Source organism: Phaenicophaeus curvirostris, chromosome 6 (assembly GCF_032191515.1).
Source record: "Phaenicophaeus curvirostris isolate KB17595 chromosome 6, BPBGC_Pcur_1.0, whole genome shotgun sequence".
In the NCBI taxonomy this organism is placed as follows: Eukaryota; Metazoa; Chordata; class Aves; order Cuculiformes; family Cuculidae; genus Phaenicophaeus; species Phaenicophaeus curvirostris.
In genome coordinates, this window is record NC_091397.1 from 5,497,989 (window position 1) to 5,507,782 (window position 9,794).

The following is a 9,794-nucleotide window of genomic DNA, read 5'->3' on the forward strand; positions in this document are numbered from 1 at the left end:
CACCTCAAATCCTTTGTTCAGACTTGGGCACCTCAGTACAAGAAGGACATTGAGGTGCTGGAGCCCATTCAGAGAAGGGAAACAAAGTTGGAGAAGGGTCTGGAGCACAAATGTTATGAGGAACAGCTGAGGGAACTGGAGTTGTTGAGTCTGGTGAAGAGGAGGCTGAAGGGAGACCTTATCACTCTCTACAACTACCTGAAAGGAGGTTGTAATGAGGTAAATGCTGGTCTCTTCTCCCGAGTAACGAGTGACGGGATGAGAGGAAATGGCCTCAAGTTTTGCCAGGAGAGATTTAGATTGGATATTAGGAAAAATTACTGGAAGAGTATGAAGGATTGGACCAGGCCACCTGGGGAAGTGGTAGAATCTCCATCCCTGGAGGTGTTCAAAAAGCATGTAGATGTGGCACTTTGGGACATGGATTAGTAGGCACAGTGGAGTCGGGCTGATGGTTGGACTTGAAAATCTTAGAGTTCTTGTCCAACCTTTATGATTCTATGAATACTTGTTCTTTCTGAATTTGAAGCTTCAGGGCAGATCTGATCCAGAGGTTTGCAGTAGAGCCAGGACTTCAAGAAAATGCACTGGTGGGGGGTGAGAGGTGGAGCTCAGGCATGACCCCATCTCTCATCATCCCAAGGGCGCTTAGCTCAAGCTGGGCCATTCCTCTCTGTGAGCACGAACGTCCCCCGCTGCAGCACCCCAGTGAGCTTTGGGCTGTGAGAGCAAGGAGGTGCCTGAAGTGAAAGGTCTTGTCCAAGTGTGCAGGTGACAAGACTATCAGTGAACCTCTTGCCACGAGGTCGAAAACACTTCCGTGACCTGGCACTGAGCCACTGCCATGGCTGTGGGAGTTGATTTGTGATATTGAACGCTACAATTAGGTATCAGTGAAACTGAGTGGGCATCTAGGCAGCTTTCCCCAGTCGTAGTCATCCTTTAACAGTGACCTTGGCCACAGCTTTTTAGTGTAAAGTAACGTCAGGCAGAAGAGAAGTGCCTGGTTGCAAGCAGAGACTGCCTGACTCCCTTGTGGAAAGTCAACTCTGAAGCACTGCACTGGAGAAACCCTAGAGTTTTCCTTTACATCCTTTAATATTTCTTGCCTATCTTCTGTGAAGCAAGGACATTTCTGGAAATGAAGACAAACATTACCCGAGAAGTAAAAATCCCTAATGATTCTCACTGGAGATCCTTGGAAGCTTTCCTTTATGCATGACTCCTGTTCCCAAGGTGTTCTGTTTGTTCAGACTCTGACAGCTTGTTCTGGTTTGAGCTAAAGCAGAATCAATTTTCTTGCTCGTGGTTGCACCGTGAAGCTACAAAAGATGAAAGAAACTGAGTCTCCCATTGACTGGGAACGCAGCCAACTGGTCATCCTTCCTCGTCTCTGGCTCTGCTCATCCATTAGCATCACTCGTTTATTGCCCTGGACTTCAACCAGCTCTGTGTCACACTGGGCTTTCTTGGCTCCTCTGAACCTTGCTTTCAGGAGTGGAACCACTGGGGACCATCTCGGTGGCTCAGCAAACGCAGCACTTGCTGTTGCTTTGGAGAAGAGTCTTTTCCTCTGCCGATGCCACCGGGCTCTGGCACAGGGGGTGACCTAGGTTTCCTGAATCAGGGGTCCTCCTGTTCCAGCCAGCATCGTAGGTTTGTGGGTGGCACAGAGATGATTAATATATTACATGGTGTACTTAGGACAGGTAGAACATCAGGCATTAAGTCTACTCTGACTTTACATATTTGTGGTGTCTGCCTACGAATCCAGAGCTTATCTCAGGTTTAAACATTAATTCCAGCCCTCTGGAAAGTCTGTCTCAGCACTGTCCTGTTTCAGATGCAGCTGCCAATGTCAGGTGTTGGGGAAATACTGAAAGCTGTTGGTGACTTCGGGCCATTTCAGAAATGGCTGGTGGTGCTGACCGTGATTCCGTGCCTCAGCGTGGCTTTCCACCAGTTTTGCCAACTTTTTATGGTCACACATGTGCCTCATCACTGCGACACCAGCTGGATCCTTGCCATCAGCCCCAACCTGACGGAGGAAGAGCAGCTGAACCTCACCCTGCCCCGGGACACGGATGGGGCGTACGAGCAGTGCTCCATGTACTCACCGGTGGACTGGGACCTCGACTCCATCATGGCATATGGTCTGAATGACACGGAGAAGTGCAGCAGTGGCTGGGTGTACCCCTCAGCACAACCGCCGTCCCTCCTGACCGAGGTCTGTAATCACCTTTTGACGCGCCAGGGATGTGGAAGGGACAGGACACCCCAAGAGCAGCCCTGTGCTGCAGACCAGCTGAAGCTGGTGCTGGCCATGGGGCAGCTGGGATTTAGATCAGGTGTATTTTGGGGACCATGGCTCCACCACCCAGCCCTCGGGTGAGGTCCTGGAGGGGTTGCGTGCAAGCAGGCTGCAATATAGATGCCACGGACAGAGCCAGTGAAGAGATTAATCCCTCCTGGTGGGACCTTTAGAGTCTCCTTGTCCCAGCTGTGCCTCTAGACTGGGGGTAACCTTCCAACTTGTCCCTGTGCACAGCTCTGTGCTGTGGGTTACCCCTGCCTGGGGAAGGAGGCAGAGCTCAGTGCTCGGTCCCTGCTCCTACACGTGCTGGGGAATTGTCAGGGTGAGCAGATGTGGGGTGTCTGCCTCGGGGACTTGGTGTCATGACACCAGCTCAGGGTTGTTGCAAGCAGACCGAGTCCCTCACTGCTCCTTGCTCTGTGCAGAGGCACCAGGTTTAACAAGGAAAGGAAAGCTTGCAAAGCCACACATCTAACAGTCAACAGGATATTCAGCAGCACCAACAGTGCTCCAGCGAGTGGTTCTGACCTTCTTGCAGGGCTTTCTGACCTCTCTGTATTTTCTATACGTGATCTTCCCCCTTACTATAGATGCCCTCTGGGTGCTGGCAGTTGTGGAACATCTCTTTAAACAGAAACTGCTTGGCCTAGGAATTGGTGTTGCACTCAGCCTTTTTCCTCTGGGAGAGCAGGCTGTCTAAGAGGAAGCAAGCTGCTGGGACTTCCCTCCCAACTCCCACTTTCAGCAACATTTGCCAACCAGGAGGCTTCCCTGGGGGCAGCTGTGCAGAGGGAACCCCTGCAGGTTTCAGTGCTTCAGAGAGAAGCACCACTGACTGCCCCATGGTCTCATCCCCACTCTGGCTTGTGTGCTGTATGCACGCCATGGAGACTCATATCCTTAGAGGTAAGATCAGAAAGCATTTGGAGCTTGTTGACAACAAACGCATCTGTGTTTCTTTCCTCCAGTTTGACCTGGTGTGTGACAGGAAGGACCTGAACGACATCTCCCAATCCATCTACATGCTGGGGCTGTTCCTAGGATCCATGATCTTTGGGCCACTAAGTGACAGGTGAAGAGACAGAGCCACGCATCCAGGGTCTGTTCAAAGCCAGCAGTGAGCAGAGCATCACACTGCTCCGAGCCTGGCTGGACACCACACTCTGTGTTTTGTCACCGCTCCTCACTAAGAGAGAACCTGACCAAAGTCCTCAGGTCCTGTGAGGGCACGGCCACACAGGGTGGGAAAAGAACACAGTGAGTGTGCAAGACGCTTCATATGTCAACCCAGAGCCTAGTCTGAGCCTTATCACCCTCAAGAGAGGATGATAAAATCCCTGTGTAACCCACAGGGCTCTTCTCTATCTCCACAGGTTCTCTCCAGATGCCAACTGTGTCTTCCATTTTCCTCCACAGGATCGGCCGTCGGCCAGTCATTCTGATGTCTGTCTTCCTCCAGGGCTTGTTTGGTGTAGGAATTGCCTTTGTGCCCCATTTGTATGTGTACATGGCCTTCAGATGTGTCGTGGGGGCTTCTGTGTCAGGGATCACTATAACAATACTCGCCTTAGGTGAGTAGGATGCCCATGCCCTGAGGCAGACTGATGCGGCCTCTCAAGATGCAGCAGGGAAGATCTTCAAAGAAGTAGACTAGGAGAAGTCAGGCTGGAGAGCTGCCTGGAGGAGAGGGACCTGGGGGTGCTGGTTGACAGTGACTGAACATGAGCCAGCAGTGGCCCAGGTGGCCAAGAAGGCCAATGGCATCTTGGCTTGGATCAGAAACGGCGTGACCAGCAGGTCCAGGGAGGTTATTCTCCCTCTGTACTTTGCACTGGTGAGACCGCTCCTCGAATCCTGTGTTCAGTTCTGGGCCCCTCACCACAAGAAGGATGTTGAGGCTCTGGAGCGAGTCCAGAGAAGAGCAACAAAGCTGGTGAAGGGGCTGGAGAGCAGGTCTTACGAGGAGCGGCTGAGAGAGCTGGAGTTGTTTAGCCTGGAGAAGAGGAGGCTGAGGGGAGACCTCATTGCTCTCTACAACTACCTGAAAGGAGGTTGTAGAGAGGAGGGTGCTGGGCTCTTCTCCCAAGTGACAGGGGACAGGACAAGAGGGAATGGCCTCAAGCTCTGCCAGGGGAGGTTTAGGCTGGACATTACGAAAAAACACTTCACGGAAAGGGTCACTGGGCGCTGGAACAGGCTGCCCAGGGAGGTTGAGTCACCTTCCCTGGAGAGGTTTAAAGGATGGGTGGACGAGGTGCTGAGGGGCATGGTTTTGTATTTGATAGGAATGGTTGGACTTGATGATCTGGTGGGTCTTTTCCAACCTGGTGATTCTATCATTCTATGATTCTATGATTCTAAGTAAGATGTCATCATGTATACTTTGAAGAACACCGGGGTGATGAGAGGTCTTGCTCGGCGCTGCCTCTTGACACTTTGGCATCTCCTCAGCCCTGAGTGAGAGAGCCAGAGGGAACATCTGTCCCATGTCAGTGCTCAGAGGAGAGTAAGGGGGCAGCTCCCCCACTCAGGAGGTTAGTGCTGGGAAGGAGCCCAGTGGCTCTGGGACATAATTGATTTGGGCTCCAGCTCTGTCCCAGTGAGGAGCTGGAGGAGAGGACAGTTAGTATACCTGAACTGCACGTCCATTTACAGAGGACAAGGACATCCTGACTATGAGGAGAGGTGATGCATCTCATAAAACACTCGTGATTCGCATATGTGACTGATGCCAGAGCACTGACTCCGGGCTTTCTCTTCCAACCTCCTTAAAATATCTTTCCTGGGGAAACACTTTATTTGTACCGGGGGAATAACTTGCGTGTATGACCCTGATGCTTCGTTCCTCTTCTCAGCTACAGAATGGATTGGCGTCTCCTCCCGGCCAAAGGCAGTGCTTACTTCTCACTGCTGTTTCGCCATCGGACAGATGATTTTGGCTGGCTTGAGTTATGGTATTCGCAGCTGGAGGCTGCTGGAGATTGCAGGTTCTGCTCCCATATTTGCCTTCTTCATCTTCATCCGGTAAGTGGGATGTGGGCAGAGCTACTTGCAGACATGACAGCAGTGGGTATGAGCGGGGGCGGTAGCTCAGGAGCAGGCTGGGTCTTTCCCATTATAGTGCAGATGCTGGAGGGACATCTACAGGGCTCAGCACATCCTCTCGGAGAACCAGACCTCTGAGAACAGCAGCTTCTTTTCTTCACATCCTCCAATGTGGCCTTCAAGGGCTAAATGTAGGGTATTTAGACCTTCTCCATCACATATGACGCGCACTGCTTGCTGGATGTGGCTGCAGAGAAATGGGCTGTGGGGAAACTCAAAAGGTCACAGCCACATCTCCTGATTTTGTCTCCTCGGCAGGGTGCTACCAGAATCACCTCGGTGGCTGGTGACAAAAGGCAGAATAGAAGAAGCAAAGAAAGTCCTTCAGAAGGCAGCATCTGTCAACAAGTGCACCATCCCACCAGGACTCCTTGAGCAGGTACCTATAATGACATGGAGAACTGTGCGTTCTCTTCAGACACTTTCCTCTGGGCTTGGGTTTGTAGCAGTCACTGGAGCTGAAGTCATCCAATAAACAGCTTTCCATGTCCACCAGGGATGATTTGGGGGTGGACTGTGTGTTCTCTTCATAGACATTTCCTCAGCACTTGGGTTAGAGGACAGAGGACGAGCACAAGGTCCTTCCGTCGTCTGTGGTTTTCCATGCATTAATGCCTGAAGTGGGGGGCAGCTGCCTCCTTGCCCACCTCAATTCCCTGCACCGGGGAACTATTATTCCCTAGGATCCTCTTAGCCACCAAACTCATGCATTGGGTGCCCAGAGCACAGGTGTCCAGCCCCACTGGGCTGCCCTCTGTCCCAGAGCAGTTTGGGGTCACAAGTCTGTCCTGCTGAGGCTTTCCTTTGACTCCAGCTGGAAAAGGATCTAGCTGTGTGTCCCCTTAGCCTGGTTTGACTCTGGCTTTCTGCATTTTGAAGTTGAAGCCTGAGAAACAGACCAACTCTGGAAGTGCTCTGGATCTCTTTCGGAAGAAGCACCTCCGGAAGGTGACTTTAATCATGTCGTGCGCTTGGTAAGACATCTCCTGGCCCCCTGTTTCCAAAATTTGTGTTGAAGAAAGGAATGTGTTGATGGTTGGTCATAACTGTAAATACACCTTGTGATTTCGTGTTCTTATTGATGAATGTTTCTGATTCTGGCTGCTGAAGATGCTGTGCAGTTTGTGGTTAAGGTTAGAGCCATTCAGCTTTGGCAGTCCTGTAGTATCCATCTGGTTTTATATCTCCTTGTAAATGCCGTGACTTGGTCAAAATGTTGTCTTTGGAGATCATGCTGTATTTGCTCATGACCAATAGATTTGCTCAGTGCTAACCTGTCTGGCTTTCAGGTTTGTGAACAGCCTTGTCTACTACGGGCTGAGTCTGAATGTGACAAATTTTGGTTTGGACATCTACCTGACACAGCTCGCCTTTGGAGCAGTGGAAATCCCAGCCCGTGGTGGTTGTATCTTCCTGCTGCAGTGGTTCGGGAGGAGGAAAACCCAGACTGCTCTCCTGCTGCTGAGTGGCCTGGTGTGTCTGATCATCACTGGCATTCCTGAAGGTGAATGACCTCTTCCCATCCTGAGAGGACAACCCCTGGGACAGGGTTGTGCAGAGCCACAGTCCTTCCCTTGCTGCTCCAGGTTCTGTCCTCCAAACCAGGCTGGCTTACGTGTCTCAGGGCTTGAGCTGACCCTGGTGCCATGGCTCCAAGTCACTTGGTTAACTCCCCAAGGTCCATTCTGATCAGCAAACATTTGCTTACTGATTGTGATAGGAGAAGGTAGAACTGAGGCTGGTGGATCACCCATTAGCAGAGTTGTCCTCTGGGGAAATTAATATGTGGGGAGATGAGATGAGATGAGATGAGATGAGATGAGATGAGATGAGATGAGATGAGATGAGATGAGATGAAGATGAAGCTTTGAGCAACCTGCTGTAGTGGAAAATGTCCCTGCCTATGGCATGGAGGTTGGAACTGGACAATCTTTAAAGTTCTTTGCAATCCAAATTATTCCGTAATTCTATGATTCTATGAAGATGGGTGCAAAGTCACCCACCAGGTGAGGTTCAGGGAGGTTATTCTCCCTCTGTACTTGGCACTGGTGAGACTGCACCTCGAATTCTGTGTTCAGTTCTGGGTCCCTCACCACAAGAAGGATGTTGAGGCTCTGGAGTGAGTCCAGAGAAGAGCAACAAAGCTGGTGAAGGGGCTGGAGAACAGGTCTTATGAGGAGCAGCTGAGAGAGCTGGGGTTGTTTAGCCTGGAGAAGAGGAGGCTGAGGGGAGACCTCATTGCTCTCTACAACTGCCTGAAAGGAGGTTGTGGAGAGGAGGGAGTTGGCCTCTTCTCCCAATTGACAGGGGCCAGGACAAGAGGGAATGGCCTCAAGCTCCACCAGGGGAGGTTTAGGCTGGACATTAGGAAAAGATTTTTCACGGAAAGGGTCATTGGGCGCTGGAACAGGCTGCCCAGGGAGGTGGTTGAGTCACCTTCACTGGAGGTGTTTAAAGGACGGGTGGACGAGGTGCTGAGGGGCATGGTTTAGTGATTGATAGGGATGGTTGAACTCATAATCCTGTGGGTCTTCTCCAAGCTGGTGATTCAATGATTCTATGAAAGCGTGCTGAAGGTGACCCCCAGGACAGAGCTTCTCCTCAGTCCACATTCAGGCTCTGCTCAGAGGCAACGTCTCCCTGCAAGTGACACAGATGTCACGGTGCATCCCCAGCCTCCATCCCTGAGCAATGCTGGGCCCTGGTCCCACAGCGCTGGTCTCTCCTCCTCCCTTCAGACCAGCCTGTGGTGACAACCGTCCTGGCCATCATCGGCAAGTTTGCAGCCTCGGCCTCCTTCTCTACCTCCTACGTCTACTCCGCAGAGCTCTTCCCCACGGTTGTCAGGTGAGGTCTCCCCATCCATCAGAGCTTCCCTCTGCCGTGGCCGGTGGCAGTGGTGGGGCAAGACACAACTGACCCCACGGCCACACTCAGTCCTGCGGCAGCTCAGGAGATGCTGAGCCCTTGCCCGCACCTCCCAGTGTCCCTCTCTCTCCCAGGCAGACCGGCGTGGGGCTGTGTTCGATGCTGGGGCGGGTGGCAGGGATCATGGCCCCGCTGATCCGCCTTCTGGAGCAGTACCACCGGGCCATCCCCATGGCCATCTTCGGGAGCACCCCAGTGCTGGGGGGGCTGCTCTGCCTCCTGCTGCCTGAGACCAGCAGCATGGAGCTGGCGGATGACACGGGGGACGGCCAGCGCCCGGCTGAGGTGGGTACACGGTGGTGCCTGTGGTGCCTCATGAGGTGTCAGTGCTGAAGGAGGACATTGACATTGCACGGGATGGGGGTTTCTTTGAGGGCTTACGCTGGTGGGAGGACAGAGCATGGGGCTGCCCCACTGTGGAGGAAGGGGAGGAGTCCCCATAACCTTGCTCATGGCAGTTGTCCTTTCATTCCTGTCCATGGGATAAAAGGACTCCAGGAACAGTCAATGCTTCACCCTCTCCAGGGAAAGGCTGATGCCTCATAGCCGTGTCCTTCAGCTTTCGGTCTCACACAGTGTCCAGAGAAGAGCAACGAAGCTGGTGAAGGGGCTGCAGAGCAAGTCTTATGAGGAGCGGCTGAGAGAGCTGGGGTTGATTAGCCTGGAGAAGAGGAGGCTGAGGGGAGACCTCATTGCTCTCTACAACTACCTGAAAGGAGGTTGTGGAGAGGAGGGTGCTGGCCTCTTCTCCCAAGTGACAGGGGACAGGACAAGAGGGAATGGCATCAAGCTCCACCAGGGGAGCTTCAGGCTCAACGTAAGATAAAAATTCTTCACTGAAAGGGTCATTGGGCACTGGAACAGGCTGCCCAGGGAGGTGGTTGATTCACCTTCCCTGGAGGTGTTTAAGGCACGGGTGGACGAGGTGCTGAGGGGCATGGTTTAGTGTTTGATAGGAATGGTTGGACTCGATGATCCAGTGGGTCCTTTCCAACCTGGTTATTCTACGATTCTGTAACATAGCTCCCAGCACCCCGTTGCTCACGGGAGTGGGTGGAATCGTACCATAACACTTTCATTGTCTTATTGGGAGGAGGGTGTCCATGGGGGCCCAGAGAGTAAGTGGTGGATGCTGAAGGTTGCTGAAGGCTGTCTTGCAGAAGGCTGCCATCGGCTCATAATGGGTCTTTTGCACTTTTAAACTATTTTCCTTTTCATTAGGTCTGTACAAATGCCAACAACAGCTCTGAAAATGAACACGTGAAAGGAAAAAATGGTGACCAAGACAAGGAGTACTCACAGAGCACTTACTTCTAGCTTGGCCTGCAAGGAGCTGTAACTAAAGACAACCTAGTGCTGTGCAGACAGTGAGGATGGGCAGGGCCTCCATTTGCAGGACACCACCAACTCTCAAGCAGTCACTACCAGCTCTTGTGTTTCCTTTTCT

The 9,794-nt window shown here is 52.2% G+C and overlaps 1 protein-coding gene across 1 annotated transcript; it reads left to right on the forward strand.

Moving 5' to 3' along the window:
- The first annotated feature begins 1,820 nt into the window (after positions 1–1,820).
- On the forward strand, positions 1,821–9,794 carry LOC138722356 (solute carrier family 22 member 13-like). Its single transcript, XM_069860421.1, has 10 exons — positions 1,821–2,227; positions 3,283–3,386; positions 3,731–3,885; positions 5,170–5,338; positions 5,678–5,798; positions 6,299–6,393; positions 6,709–6,923; positions 8,158–8,266; positions 8,422–8,632; positions 9,569–9,794. The coding sequence occupies exons 1-10, from the start codon at positions 1,844–1,846 to the stop codon at positions 9,662–9,664; spliced, it is 1,659 nt and encodes a 552-aa protein (XP_069716522.1). The 5' UTR covers positions 1,821–1,843; the 3' UTR covers positions 9,665–9,794.

Bases quoted from the DNA above. Each gene is read 5' to 3' on its own strand.
- LOC138722356 (XM_069860421.1), top strand. From the start codon at position 1,844: ATGCAGCTGCCAATGTCAGGTGTTGGGGAAATACTGAAAGCTGTTGGT. The intron at 2,228-3,282 runs GTCTGTAATCAC...TCTTTCCTCCAG, and splicing joins CGCCGTCCCTCCTGACCGAG to TTTGACCTGGTGTGTGACAG. The intron at 8,633-9,568 runs GTGGGTACACGG...CCTTTTCATTAG, and splicing joins ACGGCCAGCGCCCGGCTGAG to GTCTGTACAAATGCCAACAA.